Source organism: Vespula vulgaris, chromosome 24 (assembly GCF_905475345.1).
Source record: "Vespula vulgaris chromosome 24, iyVesVulg1.1, whole genome shotgun sequence".
Classification (NCBI taxonomy): Eukaryota; Metazoa; Arthropoda; class Insecta; order Hymenoptera; family Vespidae; genus Vespula; species Vespula vulgaris.
Window position 1 is genome coordinate 1,470,001 of NC_066609.1, and position 20,000 is coordinate 1,490,000.

A 20,000-nucleotide genomic window follows, 5' to 3' on the forward strand; every position below is an offset into this window, starting at 1 on the left:
AGGAAGCAAAGAAATGATAAAAAGAGAATAAAGAAAGAGAAAAAAATCCTAAAAGAAAAAAAAGAAAGACAGACTGGCGAACTCATTTGGATGAGGAACAACAAGGATGATTCGAAACGAAAAAGAAGAAAAATAAAAAGAACAACAAAAAGACCAAGAATTATCGAAAATGAAAATATAAAGAGAAAGAGATCTCGAAGAGTATCGAAAAATTACTATCCATGATCGTCAAATCGTTATCGTCATCGTCATCGTCATCGTCATCGTTATCGTCATCGTCATCTTCATCATTCTCGTCTTCGTCGTCTTCGTCGTCTTCATCGTTTTTGTTGTCGTCGTTGTTGTGTCGTCATTTTCCAAGAAAGAAGAGGAGGAGGAGGAGGAAGAAGAAGAAGAAGAAGAAGAAGGAGAAGAAGGAGAAGAAGAAGAAGAGAAGGAAAAACAGACGCCGAGATTGTTAGAAATGTTGAGAAGGAAAAGAAGAAGAAGAAAAAGAAGAGACGAGATTGCAACGAAGTGAGGGTTGGGTGGATAGGGGTGGGGGAAGAGTAGTAGTAATAGTATTAGTAATAATAGTAATAATATTAGTGGTATTAGTAGTAGTAGGTAGTAGTAATAGTAGTAGTAATAGTAATAGTTTAGTAATAGTAATAGCAATAGTAGTATAGTAATAGTAGTAATAGTATAGTATAGTAATAGTAGTGAGAGTACAGTACAGTAATAGTAATAATAGTGTAGTATAGTAATAGTAGTAAGAGTACAGTACAGTAATAATAATAGTAGTAGTAGTAATAGTAATAGCAATAGTAGTATAGTAATAGTAGTAAAAGTATAGTATTGTAATAGTAGTGAGAGTACAGTACAGTAATAGTAGTAATAGTAGTAAGAGTACAGTACAGTAATAGTAATAGTAGTAGTAGTATAGTAATAGTAGTAATATTATAGTATAGTATAGTAATAGTAGTAGTCTTAATGAGTAGAAGGGATTAAGAAGGGGAACAAGGGATGATAATAGAGAATGATGGTAGTAGGGTGGGGGAAACTCTCGCGAAGGTTATGGTTCGCGTTATATCGTGTGATTTTGGACCGATTCGTTTTCTCGCAGGTGCTTTTATATATGGAAAAGCAAAAGAGAGAGAGAGAGAGGGAGAGAGAGAAAGAAAGAGATAGATAGATAGATAGATAGATAGATAGGTAGATAGATAGATGAATAAATAAAAAAAGAAAGAGAAAAAGAGATAGATAGATGGATAAATGAATAGATAAGAAAGAGAGAAAGAGAGATACATGATATTATGGTATTTCTCTTTGAATCCCTACAGGCGACTTCGTTGGAAAATAAAAAAGAAGAGAAGAGAAATGTAAAACGAGGATGGGTATCAGGATAATGAGGAGGATGGAAGAGAGGGATGGTACTGACGGAGTGAGTGGAGAGTGGGGATGGTTCGAATCGTCGATACGCGTTATTTATAAAGAAAAACCTCGAGAAAACTGATCGAGAAAGTAAAAGAAGTAAAAGTGATTATTAGGAGAGGGTGTGCGTCTGGGTGGGGGGAGGTTGGATTGGAGGAAGAAGAAGCGTCGTAGAGAAATCAACTGAGATATGTGATTAAGAAAGAGAAGAAGAAGTAGAAGAAGAAGAAGAAGAAGAAGAAGAAGAAGGAGAAGAAGAAAAAAGAAAAAGAGAAAAGAGAAAAAAAGAGGAAAAAAGAAAAAAGAAAAAATAAGAGAAGGGTGGAGGAGGAGGAGTGGAGGGGGTAGAGCAAGGCGCGTGGTGGAGAGACGCGATAGTGGGCGAGAAAGAGAACAAGAAGGACAGAGAGAGATAGAGAGAGAGAGAAAGAGAGAGAGAGAGAGTGGTGGGAATGAGAAAGTGGGGGAAGGAGAATCCAGATCTGTCGCGTGCTGCCTCGTCGTCTCTGGTATGGGACGGAACCGGGACGACGCGGTACGAAGCGGAACGGTACGAGACGAGACGAGACGAAACGGGACAACGCGTTAGACTACCACACTAGTACTAGTACTACTACTACTATTGCTACTACTACTACTACTACTATTACTATTAGTACTACTACTACTACTACTCTATTACTCTATTACTACTACTAGTATTCTGTAATCGCGTTCAGTAATATTCTGCGTTTATTAGGTATGCATGTAATGGTTGGTAGCTCGTTAATAATAGTTACTGACAATATTCGGTGACCATGAGAGTGACATTCGATCATGAGAGTTAATTAGATATTTATTAGAGTAATTAAAATGACAGTGAGAGGTTCTAGTTCCGTTAGCGATTATGATGGTATATATTGATGGTAGATTTAATGGCGGTTGTGATTGCCGTTAGAATTGAATTATTCGTATAAAATGTTTTGTTATGGTTATTGGTTGTAACGGGTTAAAGAGAAAGAAAGGGATAGATGAATAGATAAATTGATAAGAAGAGAAAGAGAGAGAGAGAGAGAGAGAAAGATTATTATTAGTTGAAACAGTAATAATTATTATTAATTAACATTAAATAGAAAGAATGAGAGAGAAAGATAGAATATTATAGTGATAGCAAGAGTAGAAAAGCTGAAAGCAAAAGCAATATTAAAATTGAAAGTAGATACATAAATAAAGAGTTTGGTAACATAAACAACAATAATACTACAGCAGAGAGAGAGAGAGAGAGGGGTGGGGGAAAGAGAGAGAGAGAAGATTCGTCATTAACAGATTGGACACAAAACAAACACGCACACGCGTATGTATATATATATATATATATACATACGTAAATGTACATCTATACATATAAATATCTATAGTGTGTATATATATATATATATATGTATGATGTATATATGTATCTATGGTATGTACGTATGTAGAGTTGCGTCAGTTAAAACGTTCAGTGTGAGTAAATCGTCGATCCCGAACGTTCGGCATTTGTATTGGTTTCACTCTCGGCTCAGAGACCTAGAGAGAGAGAAAGAAAGAAAGAGAGAAAGAGAAAGAGACAACAGTGTGTACTGGTGGTGTTCGCTCGCGCCGCCGTCGCCGCTAGTGCCGCCGTTGCCGTTGCTGTTGCCGTTGCCGCCGCAGCTTGTGAGCGGTCGTTCTGTGTCTCTCTACGAAGAGAGAACGAAACGACGAGGAGGAGCAACAACACTAACACCAACACCAACACCAGCGCTAATATCACCGTATCGTCACTACTACTATCGAGAACAGTAGCACTAACACTAACACTAGCACCAACGCTAAACTAACACTAACACTAACACTAACACACATCACCACCATCATCATTACCACCACTACCATCACCATTACCACTACTACTACTACTACTACTACTACTACTACTACTACTACTACTACTACTACTACTACTACTACTACTACTACTACACTACTCTACTATTATTATTACTATTACTACACTACTACTACTCCACTACCACTAACAGCAATAGCATCAACATCAGCATCAGCAGCACGAGCTACACGGCACGAGCACGAGCACGAGCACGAGCACGAGCACGGGCACGAGCACGAGCAGCAGCACAGGCAGCAGCAGCAGCAGCACAGGCAGCAAGCAGCAGCAGCAGCAGCAGCACCACAGGCAGCAGCACCAGCACCACCAGCAGCAGCAGCAGCGTGTGGCCGAAGCCGCCGAGCCGCCGTGCCGGAGAAGAGAACCGCGGCACTCGTTCAGTAGTTTCTCGGACGCCGCACCGGCATCATCCGACCTCGACCAGAGATAACGCACACATAGAAACACGCACGCAGAAAATAGCGAGAGAGAAAGAGAGAGAGAGAGAGAGAGAGAGAAAGAAAGAAAGAAAGAAAGAGAAAGAGACATTACGTTACATACAGACATACGGACAGAGAGAAAAAGAAAAAGAGAGAGAGAGAGAGAGAAAGAGAGAAAGAGAAAGACAATATTAAGATATACTTATTATTAATCTTATTTTTTAATTCATACTTCTCCTCTTAATATTATCATTGTTAATATTGTTATTTTATTATTATTATTTTATTTTATTATTATTTTATTATTATTATTATTATTATTATTATTATTATTATTACTATTATTACTACTATTATTATTGTTTTATATGGGCCATCGGTAGGTCCAGGACAATCCCCGAAGCGCGTATAACAATCGTTTAACACCACGCGCCTGCTCGACTCATCTCTCTCGCACTTTTATATCTCCACGACACGACAAACTACTTTGGCACGAGGATAACACACACACATATATATATATACACATATATATATATACATATATGTATGTACGTATACATATATATATATAAAGAAAAAAAAAAGAAAAGATAGTACCAACCTCGTTACGTGAATAACCCGCACTTGTACACAACGTTGCGGATTAATTTTTGATAAACTATTTGCAATACGATTTGCAATACGAAGACATTGTTGTCGGTCATCATCATCATCATCATCATCATCATCATCATCATCATCATCATCATCATCATCATCATCATCGTCATCTTCATCGTCATCTTCATCGTCATCTTCATCGTTGTCATCGATATCGTCGTCATCGTCTGTATTCATCCCCTTCGTGGAGAACACCCGGAAGCAGAAGAAGGAAATAACGAACGAACGAAAGAAACGTGTGTGCGTGAGAGAGAAAGAAAGAGAGAAAGAGAAAGAGAAAGAGAGGGAGAGAAGATCGAACTCGTTTTCTTCTGCAATTGTTGTTCGTTTGTTCGTTCGTTCAGTTTTCTTTTTATATTTTGTTTTCTTCGTCGATCTTCGCCAAAAAAGTGTTCGCCATCCCCTCCACCGAACATCAACAATCACTCACCACCCCCTCCCACTCACCAATCTTTTCATCTCTCTCTTCGTTAATATAATTTTTTTTCCCTTTTTTTTTTGTGGGAAGGGTTATTTAATTGTCTTATATCTTGTTGATTCTATCTCTATCTCTATCTGTCTATCTATCTAATTATTCTATCTATTTATCTATATATATATATATTTTCTTTTTCTTTCTCTCTCTTAACACAGAGGACCACGAAGAGACGTGACACGGACACGGACACGTACGCAGACAGAAGCACGACTCGCTATCTTTCTTTACGTTCTCATTCATCGCGCCGAAGTTTAAAACGGAGCTTCGCAGGTGTCAAGTATCATGCGACTCACGTAGAGACAGAGATAGAAAGAAAGAGAGAGAAACAGAGAGAGAGAGAGAGAAAGAGAGAGTGATTAAAAAAGACAGAAACAGATATATACACCTTAAAATATAAATATATAAAAACATTTATATACATTGTATATAAAGAAAAATCGGTGTGCACGAGTTTTGTGAATTAAACGAAGAAAGAGAGAAAGAGAAAGAGAAAGAGAAAGAGAAAGAGAAAGAGAAAGAAAAAGTTTGTGTATGCGTTTTGCGTATGCGTGTGTGTATGTGTGTACGCACTTTCGCGGGATAAAGAGGGTCAAGTGGGTAGTGCTATTATTGTGATAGTGTCAACCTCTCTCTCTCAAGTGGTGGATCCAATGGTGAATTCGTGTTGTTCTTCATGGTGGTGTGTGACGATGATTTTGGTAGTTAGTATATATTGAAAGCACCAACGAACCACCAACGACGATAAATTGTGTATATATATATATATATACAATAGTGATTGATAACAGTCGATAATAATATCGAGTGACGACGAGAAAAAAAAAAGAGAGATCACAGAAAAGAGATCGCGATTCGTAATGTTTTTCAACTGAGAGAGGCGTGAAGATAGAAAAGACTAAAAAAGAAGAAAGATATAGAAAGAAAAAGAGATAGAAAAAGAGATTGCAAATAATTCATCGAAGAGGAAATGAAAAAAGTGTTTGTTGTGCATATATATCGTATAGTATATATGGTATATAGTACGGTGATCGTGTGAAAGAAACTTTGCATTGAAAAAGAAACGAAAAATATGTCGACCCGAAGAAAGGATTCTTTTTTCGATTAACAAGGACGAATTAATAAAATAAAAGAAAATTCAGAACGTATATACGTACGTGTATAAAGACATTACAGTGATTTCTCATAAATACATATGATATCGTAACAGAACGATGAGATTGATATAAAAACGAAAAGAACATTCGATCGTCTTAGAGAGAAATTTCTATCGTTTTCTGAAGGATTGTTCAAGAAGAAGGAAGAAGAGAAAGAAGAAGAGAAAGAAAAAGACAAAAAAATAGTGGCAATTGAAGAGACTCGACTCAACCGAAACTCAATTAGAAAGAGTGAAAAATGAAGAAAGAATTAAAGAATTAAAGAAAAACAAGAGCGAAAGAAAGAAAGAAAGAAAGAAAGAAAGAAAGAAAGAAAGAAAGAGAGAGAGAGAGTATAAGCCGTTATATAAAGTCGACTTAAGTATACACGCACATAGATACAAATATATATATATATCAAGTATACCACTACGAAAACACAGACTAACCCACACGCATTAACGCACACACATATACATACACGGTGTAATCGGTGGTGTGTCTTGATTAAAAAGGGCCCCACGAGAAAGGTACATCAGAGGGGGGTATACCGCTCTGAAGAAGAAGAAGAAGAAGAAGAAGAAGAAGTAGAAGAAGAAGAAGAAGAAGAAGAAGAAGAAGAAGAAGAAGAAGAAGAAGTAGAAGAAGAAAAAGAAAAAGAAGAAGAAGAAGAAGAAGGCAGCGACGACGGCGGCGGCGGCGGCGACTGCGTTAACGACCGGTAGCCGAGGTAACTCATCGAGAAAACCGTTTAAAGAGGGACTTACGTCGGCCTGCGGCGGCACATCGTACGAGGAAGAGTAAGAGAGTAACAGAAAGAGAGAAAGAGAGAAAGTTAAAGAAAGAAAGAGTTCAGGATCCGATGCCACCTCGTAAACCGATCCCGTGGTTCCCTATATTCGCGAACAAACCGTTCTGACGTGCGACAGAAAGAAAAAAAAGAGGAGGAGGAAGAGGAGAAGGAATTGATTCGACAAGAAACACCCTATATATTAGGTCTCTCACTCTATATTAACCCTCATCTCGTCTTACAACCCTTCCGACGTGAATAATAAAATCTTCTTCGTTGAATAAGGATATTGAAGAACTGTTAACCGTAACACATCGTATAGGAAGAGAGAGGAAGAGAGAAATATAAGTGTGTCTCGCGTGTGTCCGTGTATATTCTTCTTCTTTTTTCGTTGTTCTTGTTGTTAGTTGTTGTTATTCTCTTTATATTCGTGTGCATTATCTTTTTCTCTCGTGTGTACGTGAGTGAGTTTGTTCGCGCGTGTCTTTCTCTCTCTCTCTGTCTTTTGGCGTGTTTTCGTTCCGTTTCATTTCGTTTCGTTTCGTTTCGTTCGTGTGTAAGCTCTGTGTGTATACATATATATATATTTTGTGTATATATATATATATGTATATGTGTCGGTGTTTCTCTCTACGTGTGTAATACCGTTCTACGCACGCGTTAGAAGATTTAGTAGTAGTAGTAGAGGAAGGAAAGACGCATTAATGATGCGAGAGTATCATCGAAGACGTAGCAATACGCGGCCAGTTGTCCGGCTGCAGAATCCAACAAATCTTTTCATCATCATCGAGAATCGGCTTTTCAAGGCGGAAGTGATGGGGCGTTGAAGACGGAGCAGTAAGAAAGAAAAAAAGAAGAGAGAAGAGAAAAAGAGAAAAGAAAGAAAGAAAGAAAGAAAGAAAGAAAGAAAGAAAGTTTCTATCTTACGTCGAGATTAAGAGCGATATAGAAATAAATAGATAATAGCTCGATAAATATAATAGCTAGAGATCGAGATAGATCATAATAGAAGGAAAACATTTTTTTCTTCTCCTTTTTTTTTTTTTTTTTTTTTTTTTTTTTTTAATAAAAAAAAAAACAGAGCAAATAAGTAAAAGACAAGGACAGCGGCAAAAACACTTGTTGCTTTTTTTTTTATGAAATAAGACGATTTCATTATTTTGTTATAACTGATCGAACGATACTAAATCTTTCTAATCTCTCTGAAATAAAAGGAGAGAGAAAGAGAGAGAGAAAAAAAGAGAAAGAAAGAAAGAAAGATTGATATTAGAAGAAATAAAAATTGGATGATGCCAGGTGAGATTGACAAGGACGTGCGAAGAAGGGTGAGGCACTGTGATTATCGTGCGAGTTGCCCGATAAAGGATCATTTGATAACGAGATTAAAAAACAACGATGAATTGATAAGAGGACGATCAAGGAGGTATCGTCCTACTTTGATAATAATCAATAGATCTTACGAAAGATCTAATGATCTAAAGATTTATCGTCGTAACTACGACGACGACGACGACGACGACGACGATGAAGACGACGATGAAGAAGACGACGACGACGATGACGACGATGACGACGACGACGACGAAGTACAAGGTCATCGTTGTTATAGAATTAACGATGAAAATCGTCGTACGTGCTCTTGTTATCGCCATAACCATCACCATCGTCATCATCATCATCATTATCATCGTCATCATCATCGACGTTATTATTACAAATGGCGACGATCGAGTCTGGATATTGTCAAGGACAATAATGGGATTTTAATAAACGACGACGATGTTTCTGTTGATATCTTTGGACCATGTAGTACCACGACTAGTACCACCATTACTAGTACTACTACTACTACTAGTAGCAGTGCTACTACTACCAATACTACAACTATCGTTACTAGTACTATTACTACTATCACTACTACTACAACTACCACTACCACTACTACTACTACCGTTGCTGCTGCTGCTGCTGCTGCTGGTTCTGTTACCGCTGTTACTGCTGCTGCTGCTACCATCGCTACTACTATTATTACTACTATTACTACTACTACTACTACTACTACTACTACTACTACTACTACTACTACTACTAGTATTCCTACGTTATGGAACACAGCAACGACGACGACGAACACGACGACAACCAATAGATTTTCCAACGGAAGAAGCTTGTCCTGTTGTTTAGAGACTGCCAATAGTAGTACCACTACTACTCATCATCGTCATCATCATTATCATTATCATCATCATCATCGTCATCATCTTCGTCATCATCATTATTATTATCATCGTTATTATCATCGTTATTATCATCGACACCATCACCATCGTCATCGTCATCATCATCCTTGTCATCGTCATCATCATCATCATCACAATCGTCGACGTTTACGATCTACTATCGGCGTTTCCTCGTTATGGAAATTATCCGAACTCACTCTTACTATCTATCCACGTACGAATTCGTTTTATTATTATTATTATTACTATTATTACTATTATTATTATTATTATTATTATTATTATTATTATTATTATTATTATTATCGTTTCGTACAGGAGGAACGAAAACTTTATTCCTGCAAAAACTTTTCTAACAACGATCGGACACTCAGTTACTATTACTATTACTACTATTACTACTACTATTACTACTTATCCATATATCCTTCAATCTCATCTTACTATTATTGCTGCTACTATTGCTATTACTATTATTCTTCCTTCTTTCGTTCCTCATCATCATTTTTATTCTTGCTACCCGTTAGCAACAAGAGGAGCCATCATATTATTCGACATCCTCGACATCGTAGACGAAGAAGAAGGAAAATATTGTTTATTTCTAGTCATCCCTCGCGTTTATCGTTTAATAATCAAGATGATAAGGAGGTTATTATCGAAGAAGTCGATCGATCGAGTCCTTCAAACGTTAATTCTTCTTCGTCCTCTGTTTCATCATCAAAGTCATCAAAGTCGTCGTCGTCGTCGTCGTCGTCGTCATCGTCGTCGCCGTTCGACGAAAACAAATGTGAACCCTCTAAAAACTGGCCAAAAAAATCATCGTCATCGTCATCATCATCATCATCATCATCATCATCATCATCATCACCGTCGACAAATACTTCTTCAACAACCACTTCTTCAACAACCTCCTCCTCCTCCTCCTCCTCCTCTTCTTCTTCTTCTTCCTCCTCCTCTTCTTCTTCTTCTTCTTCATTCTTCGCCGAGACCAAATACGCATTGAAAAAAAAGTGTCGTTTCTACTTTCAGCTAGCCTTCCTATTGTTTCTACTTGCGTTCGGCCATAGTGGACTATTGAAGTCAAGTGTGCTTAAGTTTAGTGCGAGATCGTTTAAATCGTCAACGCCAACAACGTCAACGCCGTCGTCGTCGTCGTCGTCGTCGTCGTCGTCGTCGTCAACGTCGTCGTCGTCGTCGTCGTCGTCGTCGTCGTCGTCGTCGTCGTCGTCGTCGTCGTCGTCGTCGTCGTCGTCAACGTCGTCGTCGTCGTCGTCAAAAACGTCGTCGTCGTCGTCGTCGTCGTCGTCGTCGTCGTCGTCGTCGTCGTCGTCGTCGTCGTCAACGTCGTCAACGTCAACGTCAACGTCAACGTCGTCATCGTTATTATCATTGTCACTATCATCGTCATCGTTCTTCTCTTCGTCATCGTCAACGTCATCGTCGTCGTCGTCGTCGTCGTCGTCATCGTCGTCGTCGTCGTCGTCGTCGTCACCGTCATCCTCGTCACTGTTATACCCGTCGTCGATATTATTATCCTGCGGTATAAATCAAATAGCAACGTTATTTGCGATCGGTAGTATCGTCGGTAGTGTTGTCGTCGTTAGTGCCGCACCGATCGATTTGATTAACGACGCCGGTGTTAGAGCTGAGAGATCGGCGAATCTCTCGCACATTACTGGAGCATCGAGGAAGATACAGATGTACATTAAGAATCGGCATCTACAGATCCTGCCTGACGGCACGGTTAACGGCTCCAATGACGACACTTCCGATTACAGTGAGTTCTTTTTATTATTATTATTATTATTATTATTATTATTATTATTAATATTATTATTATTGTTATTGTTGTTTTGGTGTTGTTGTTGTTGTTAATTTTTTTTAGTATTAATATTATTATTTTTATTATCAATGTTATTAATATTATGATTATTGTTGTTGGTGTTATTTATCGTTTGTTGTTTGATGTTGTTGTTGTTGTTTTTGTAATTTTCGTAGTTTCGTCGATGAATTCTTTTACAAAATTTATATTTTATTTTATAAATTAGTTTCCGAACCTTTTGCCAGGCTCTAATTTCTTCTTTTAATTTAAAGATTTTCTTTCTTTTCTTTTCTTTTTTTTTTTTCAAAGAAATTTTTTAATTTATTATTATTATTATTATTTTTTTTTTTTGTTTAATTATTTTTTTGTTTGTCCGTTTATTTCTATGGATATTGATTTAATTAATTTTTTATTTATTTATCTATCTCTCACTCACTATCTCTATCTCTTTCTGCTTCGCATGGTTTTAATTGCACTAATCTTTATCTCCTTCTTCTTTTCTTTTGTTATTTTATTTGTTTAATAATAATGCGATTTACCGTTTCAAGTATGAAATTAATGATAGATTTAAATAATCGTGATAGAACAAGTTTCTTTCTTTTTTTTTTTTTTTTTTTCTACGACACTTCTGATACTACAACGAATTCCTTTATTATCATCGTCATCGTCATTATTATTATAATAATAATAATTAATATTTATTTATTCATTTATTTATTAATTCCATATATCAATCTCACCTTTTACTTCGTACGATATCAATCGTACTGATTTTCCATTTTTCTCTTTTTTATTTCTACTTTTTTTTATTCCTTCTTTCATCATTCGTACGTTCCTTCGTTAGTTCATTTATTTATTTATTTATTCATTTATTTATTTATTTATTAATGAACACGATCTACCGTTTTAAGCTTCTCTCCTACGATGATACATTTAATCGCGATCGAACAAGTTACTTTTCTTTTTTCTTTTTTTTTTTTCTTTTTTTATCCTTATCCATCCATCCATCTCTCTCTCTCTCTCTTTCTTTATCTATCTATCTCTCCTTTTCGAATATATGATTACCTACTTTGTATGTATTTTTTTTTCTGATCATAGTGTCGTTTTAAAGTGTTAAGAAAAGTTTTGAAAATTTCTCGATAATCAACGATCGTAAATTTCTTAAATAAGATCGTATGTTATTATCGTTTACGTCGTTACGAGTTTACACACCCACACACAAACACACACACACACACACACGTACATACACATACACATGAATTCAAACATCTATTTATCGTAATTAACCGGAGCGTTAGTTAATCTATTGCTTGGGGAAAAGTTAAATTATCGTTTATAGATAAGAACGAAAGTTCCTCTGCTATGAAAGGAGCGATATCGATCAGAAAAATTATCGATATCAAACGATGGAGACGTAGAGAGACTTGTGGACGCGTAGAACGTGGTGATTGCTGGATGATAGTAGGGATGGGGTGGGGAGAGAGGGGAGGGGAGAGAGAAGAGGGGAAATGTAAAGCGACGTCTATCGATTACTTTTCAAATTGATTTCTACACGTTCATTTTTTTTTTGTTTTTTTTTCTTATTTTTTTAAATTTGTATTTTTTTCTTTCTTTCCCCTTTCTTTTTCTTTGTCTTTTCACTCATTTTTCGAAAATACTCGATATAGCTCGACGTATAGAAGATTGAATTTTAATTAGTCATAAACGAATTAGAATTAGAAATTATTATATTTACTGTTACGAGAGCTATACACACACATATATATATATATTTTTTTCTTTTTCTTTTTGATTTATAGATAGATTAATTGAAGAATTTATTTGTCGACCTCGAAATAAACGAAAATAAAAATTGTTTTTTTTAAAACGGTTCATCCGTTTCACTCGGAGAGAATTTCGTAAATCAAGCATCGAAATTCGAAACGGTTGTAGTTTTAATCGTTAGAACGTCCGATTGGGAAGCTGTAACCGAGGATCTAGATACTTTATCTGTCTGTCTGTTTTTCTGTGTGAATGTGTATACGTGCGTACGTGTGTTTGTGTATGTGTAAATGTTTGTGTAAGTTCCAAGAATACGATCGACCTCCTAAACTAGTCCAGGCTGACCTTTGAAACTTTTCATCAGAGTTTAGAACATCGTGCGGATTTAAATTTACGCGGCTCAGTTATTACTTTCTTTATCTATCTATTTATCTATATATCTATCTATCTATCTATCTATCTATCTATCTATCTGTGTTACTATTTATTTCTCTCGCACGAACGAACACGATCGATCGCTTCCTTTTTCTTTTTCTTTTTCTTTTTTTTTTCTTTCTTTTCTTCAACATTAATTGTAAGATAAGTTTCTTGATTGTACGATATATCTTTTTTTCTTTCTTTCTTTATTTCTCTCTCTATTTCTATCTCTCTGTCTTATTCTTTCTTTATCTCTCTTGTACATTCTTATATAGTCTTCGTATATTTTCTTTCTCTCTCATTCACACACACACACGATTTTATGTGTGTGTGTGTATGTGTGCGTAAACATTTATATATGCTTATAAAACAATAGATTTACAACATTTTTTTTTTTTTTACATTTATTCGTATATTTACGCGTTAAAATGTTACGATGGTTACGAGTTCGAATTTTTTTCTTTTCTTTCTCTCTCTCTCTCTCTCTTTTTTTCTTTTCTCTTTCTTCTTCTTTTTCTTCTTCTTATCTCTCATTCGACGAAATCATTTTCTTTTTTTAATTTTTCTCTTCATTCATTTTCTTCTCATCCGTCGAAATCACATTTTTATTTTCTTACTCACTTTTGTAATCTTTCTTCCTTTTGTATCTTTCCTCTTCGATCGACGGTTTTATTTTTTCAAATTTCTTTTCATTTTTTTTTTTTTATTTTTCTCCATCTTTCTTTTACCTTCTCTTTTTTTCTTATATCCCTTTTTAACGATGCCCTGAATTATATCAGACTCAGATATATGGTATGGGTAGGCCAATGGTGTGTTCTGGACCGGTATAGCGTGACTACTTTAATCTCGGGCTTGAATAATTGAAGTTAAACGCTCCGTGCAACCATGAAGACGAAGACGAAGACGACGACGAGTAGTATAACTTCGCAAAGTATAAATCATTGTGTGGAATTTTCATGGAATTTGCTTCCTCGTTTGTTAAATATTTTTTTTTTCTTCTACACCATCGTCATCCACCCCTCCTTTGCTCTATCCTTTTGATCTATGAGATCTATGAGATTGACAAATTGTTACGTATTTCTCTCTCTTCCACCCCCTCACTACCCCTACTCTTAACCCCATTTAATCTTTCGTTTCAACAATCTGTACTATTTCTCTCCGATTAATTCGATCAATTTTTATTACCTATTTACATTTGTCGTCGAGCAAGAATTGGAATTATTTTTTCGTTTTGTTTCTCTCTCTCTCTCTCTCTTTTTTTTTCTTTTTCATCTTTTCTTTTCTGTTTCTCTTTTTTTCTTTTCTTTTTTTTTTTGTATAAGGGAATTTGTTATCTCTTTGATTGAAATGATTTTTATTATTACCATGTTCTTTTTATTATTATTATTATTATTATTATTTTTTTTTTATTAATATTATTATCGTTAATATTGTTATTGTTATTATTCTTATTATTGCGGATCGAGTAGTAACATTTTAATTAATTACATTTTTATTTTATTACGACGTCATATCGTTAATCGGTTTTCATTCGTTGAATTATACATTTCCAAATTAATTTCATTCTTTATTTTATTACCTTCGACTTAATTTGTTAACTAAATAATTATTGTTATTATCATAGTAATCAAAAATTCAAAAAACATTTTAATATCTATATTCACTCTTATGCTTCTTTCATATCGATATCATTTATCATTTATCATTTATTATTTATTTCAATAAAATTCACTCTCTCTCTCTCTCTCTCTCTTTTTTTCATTAATTACTATAATTTTCATTATCACAATTGCATTTTTCAATCGATCGAACTTCCGATCGACAAATTCGTTTGAACAAAATCCGCCATCTTCCTTTTACTCCTCTCTCTCTCTCTCCCCCTCACATTCGTTAATTATCAAATTAACATCTAATTACACAAAATAATCTCTTCGCCCAACAAATCATTCTTTTCCAATTAACAAAACCGATTTTTCCAATCTCAATAAATCCACCGCCTTTCCCCCTCCTCCCTACCCTTTCTCTCTCACGCTAAATTTAATTTCATGGAAAATAACGAGTTCGAATGTTTAGCCAATCGGAAAGAGTTATAGCGAGCTAGTTTACGAGAATGTACGAGTAATTAAAGTGAGACCGTGTTTGAACCAAGCAATGGAATAAAATGATGGAAGTTGATGGAGGTTAAGAGGGTTGGAGGGATAGGAGGTTTCAGAGGGGTGGAGGAGGGTGAAGTAAAATGTGTTTCCACGCGGTTCACCTCCTTCTCCTCTTCTTTCTTTTCATGGAAACAATCGCGTGAAAAATAAATATGGCCGTCTATTTCATCTTCATCCTCTTCTTTTCTTTCTCTTTCTTTTTCTTCTCTCTCTCTCTCTCTCTCTCTCTCTCTTTCTCTTTGCTTCACTATTACGAGTACGTACCTATTTATTTGTTCAAGTTCGCCGTTAGGTCTCTCTCTCTTTCTCTACCGAGCTTCTCATAAAAGAAAAATATTTCTCAACAGGGCTGTAACGTGGCGCCAACGTGTGTGTCTGTCTCGGTTCGTTTTTTTTTCTTCTCTTTTTTCGTTTTCTCTTCTTTACTTTTTTTTTTCTTTCTTTCTTTCTTTCTTTTTCTTTCTATCTGTCTCTCTCACCCGCTCGTTCCGTTCTTTTCATTCATTTCTTGACTCACACCAACCCTTTCCCTTCTCACCCCTCCTCTCCCTCACCACTACCATCACCCGTCATCACTATATTCCCTCGAAATGACATTTTGAGCTCACGTTTTCGAAAAACACAAGGTTAAACGACTCGGTCGAGAAATAGAATCGAAAGGGAAGAAAATCCTGTAGGCGTCGTCGGTGCGATAATAATCGGAAGATTAATCGGTGAAAAAAGAAAACGGAGGAAAAGGAGGAGAACAAAATAATCCAAAAAAAGAAATGGGAAAAGAGAAGGAAGGAGAAAGAGAAATAAAGAAAGAGAAAACTTAGGGTTATGACAAAGAGGTGGAGTGGAGAAGGGAGAAGGGAGAAAGGGTTGCTAAGTGAAAAAGAAAAAACAAAAAGTAGAAACATTTAGATTGCGTCTAAATTTGGACTCTTCTTTTTCTTCTCTTTTTTTTCTCTCTCTCTCTCTCTCTTTCTCTCTGTCTCTCTGTCTCTTCTACTTCTTTCTTCTCTTTTCTTCTTCTTCTTCTGTTTTTTCTTCTTTTTTTTTCTCTCTCTTTTTCTATTTTTTTCAATTCTTTTCTTTTCTTTTCTTTTCTTTTCTTTTCTTTTCTTTTCTTTTCAGCGATCTCTTTTTTCCATGGATGTGTTTAGATACAGTTAATTCGTTCGATCTTAATTTCTCGTATTTCTCTTTATTAATATTATTATCGTTATTGTTATTGTTATTATTCTTATTATTGTGGATCGAGTAGTAACATTTTAATCAATTACATTTTTATTTTATCACGACATCATATCGTTAATCAGTTTTCATTTTTTTTTCTTTTTGGTCTCTCTCTCTCTTTTTCTTTCTTTCTTCGATTCTTTTTCCTTTTTTTTTCTTTTCTCTCTTTCTCCAAAAATATCGTCGATACATAATATATATACCGGATGCGTGTGTTTCATTTATAAACGATATACGATCGAATATCTTCGATCTTATAGGTTTTACTAACAAATGTTTCAAACAAACGTGATCGGTGTGCTGGGGCTGGAGGGGAGGTTTTTTCAGGGAGCTTTACGATATTTATCGCAGCTAATTCATAGAGAAAGAGAGAGAGAGAGAGAGAGAGAGAGAGAGAGAGATACGAGTCACTCTATCTCTTTCTCTCTCTCTCTTTCTATCTCTCTTTCTATCTCTCTCTCTCTCTCCACAGGATACGGAAGTCGTAACGATATCTTTTCTTTTTCTTCTTTCTTCTTTTTTTTATTCAACACAAAAAACAAATTTCGATCGAAGATTTAGAAAGAATCATTTCGTTCGAAACGAGACACACGATACAAAAATTCAAGAAATTTTATCCGAAAGAAATACCTTCATTACTTTCTTCCATCTCTTTCTTTTTCATTAAATCCAACAAAATAAAATTCGATCGAAGATTTAGAAAGAATCATTTCGTTCGAACCGAGACACACGATACAAAAATTCAAGAAATTTTATCCGAAAGAAATACTTTCATTACTTTCTTTTTCATTAAATCCAACAAAATAAAATTCGATCGAAGATTTAGAAAGAATCATTTCGTTCGAACCGAGACACACGATACAAAAATTCAAGAAATTTTATCCGAAAGAAATACTTTCATTACTTTCTTTTTCATTAAATCCAACAAAATAAAATTCGATCGAAGATTTAGAAAGAATCGTATCGTTCGAAAGGAGACACACGATATAATACGAAAACGAAGACGAAGACGAAGACGAAGATGAAGACGAAGGAGGTGTTGGAAGAGGAGGAAAGAGGGAGAAGAATAGAGAAAAAAAAGAATGAAAAAAAATTAGAAACGAGAGAGCAATGGCGGCCGATGTAATAAATCTATCGCTGAGAAGTTACGATAACGCTACGGAAGTTTTGAGGGAATCGAATATGTAATCGTACATATGTATCTCTCTCTCTCTCTCTCTCTCTTTTTCTCTGTATCTCTCTCTCTCTCTCTCTCTCTCTCTTTCTCTCACTCTTTCTCTGTTTCTTATCACTATTATTGCGATTAGGCAAAGACCGAATTATCAGGAGGTATCGCGAGATCGTGACCGACATTGCCAACTCGAAATTTTTTTTTTCTCTCTCTCTCTCTCTCCCACCTTTTTTTTTCTTTCAATATTTATCAATTCTTCTTTTTTTTTTTCCTTTCTTTTTTTTCTTTCATTTTTTGTTGTTCTCAATAATTAAGTACACTTTCCAGTTGAGTTTTATCTGGGATGGAAAAAAAACGTGTCCTTCGAGATTGAAGTTTCTTATGTTGGGATTATTAAATGTATATTCGTGGAACTCGTACGAAATATTACAAGAGTTATGTAATTTATTATTCTGTAAGAAAATTAATAATGGGTGTAGTATACGTGCGTGCGTGCGTGCGTGCGTGTGTGTATATGTGTGCGTGTATTTTCTTTCTTTTTTTAATTATTAATTTATTATACGATAATTATGCAATTATTGGAAAACAAAATTTATATGACATGACACACACACACGTATACGCACATCGTCGTATATATTTTTTAATAATTTTTATTCTAATATTCTTGCACTAATTAATACTAATATATATATATATATATATATATATATATATATATATTATATCCATTAAAAATATATTTCGATTTTTTAAAAATTATATTGCAGTCGACCTGAAATTTTCTTCAATCATTCTAATTCTCACAAATTAATATACATCGATCTCAATTAATACGAGTCACGTGACGCGTTCCCATAAAAAGTCCCATAAAAAAGAAAGCAAAAGGAAAAAAAAGGAAAACAAAATGAAGAAGAAAAGCAAAAAGGAACAACTCCACATAACTTCTTCTCTCATCTTCGTTGTCGTGTAGAAAAAAAAAAAATAAAATAAAAAAAGAAAGAAAGAAAGAAAGAAAGAAAGAAAGAAAAAAGAAAATTTATCTCCTCGTTAAAAATCTTACTCGTTTGGAAAAGAAAATATATACATATATATATTTACATATATATATATATTCTATCTATTGCATCTATTATCTAAACAAACGATTTATTTTCTCTAACGCCCTTTTTAATTTCGTTTCGTCGTCGTGGTACCTCCTGGTTAAAAAAATAAAAAGAGAGAAAAAAAATAAATAAATAAAAAAAAAAAAAAGAAAAAGAAAAAGAAGAAGAAAACTCGATCCATTACTATTTGTCCGCCGTTTATAAACTTCTCTTTTACCAAACGAAATAATATAAACGTACGTTTGCCGTTACACGAGTCTCTTCTATAAGTAAATGCAAATCAACTTTTGTGATAAGGATATATGCATATTACGAGACAACAGTTTAGCTATTGACCTACCTCAATTGCACTTGCTGTTTATAATACGTCTCTTGGAAAAGTATCGGTGTCGGTCGGTAGTGGTGGGGGTAATGGATGAAGGAGATTGAAGAAGAGGTGGGAGGTGGGAGGTGGGAGGTGGGAGGTGGTGGGTTTTCTTTTTCTTTTTTTTTCGTAGAAAAAAGGGACAGATAAAAACGAACGCTTCTGAAAACTATAGTCTTCACATTATCGTTATTGTCGTCTGCTCGTCATTGTTCGTTCATTTCTTTCCTTTCTTTTTCTTTTTTCTTTTTTATTTTTTTATTTTTTTATTTTTTTTTTTTTATACGTACACATATCTTTTCTCCATTTTTTTCTTTTATATACATATATATGTGTGTGTGTGTTTTGTATATATAAATTCTATATATTATTTTAATATATATGTAATTATATAACGCATATATATTCTTTTATATTTATATGTGTGTATAATGTCTTCGCAATTTCTTTTTTCCTTCAATCCTTTTAATTATTTTTATATATAAATATTTTTTTTTTTTTGTTTTTTTTTTTAGAATTATTGTTCTCTTTTAATGACGTCTTTTGTTTTGTCGATCATTTTCGTAACGAAGTAAAAATTATTTTTCTTCTTTTTTTTTCTTTTTTTTTTTTTTAAGTTATTTCAAAGTCATCGTTAAGCTCAAGTCAAGTTTTAAACGTATTATATTTGAAAGTGTAACAAAAGTTTTCATTTTATTAAATGTAACGACGTTAAAAATTTTCGAAAGGTGAAGATGAAGTTATATTCCCGTCGCGTCAAGTTTTACATGTATTACATTTAAAAGAAAAAAAAAAAAAAAAAAAAAAAAAGAATAATAATTACGATAGTAACGTTTTAATTTTATTAATCACGACGTAAAGAATTCTCCTAAAAAAAAAAAAAAAAAATATCTTCTGCCGTTGTCGTGTTAAACCTATCGAGCTTTATATTTAT

The 20,000-nt window shown here is 34.6% G+C and overlaps 1 protein-coding gene across 11 annotated transcripts in view; it reads left to right on the forward strand.

Moving 5' to 3' along the window:
* The window catches only part of LOC127072145 (general transcriptional corepressor trfA), a 230,038-nt gene that overhangs the window by 115,609 nt on the left and 94,429 nt on the right, over positions 1–20,000 (forward strand). For 4 of the 11 annotated variants that reach the window (XM_051012359.1, XM_051012356.1, XM_051012363.1 and 1 more), the window contains 2 exons: positions 1–516; positions 1,323–10,822. The exon at positions 1–516 is cut by the window's left edge and continues 123 nt beyond it. The exons of 1 other annotated variant lie outside the window; for it this stretch is intronic. In XM_051012359.1, the coding sequence (XP_050868316.1) occupies positions 8,092–10,822 (2,731 nt within the window). In that variant the 5' untranslated portion in view covers positions 1–516; positions 1,323–8,091. The remainder of the gene's footprint in view (positions 517–1,322; positions 10,823–20,000) is intronic. 6 more of the 11 variants (XM_051012361.1, XM_051012362.1, XM_051012365.1 and 3 more) reach the window with 5 other exon arrangements.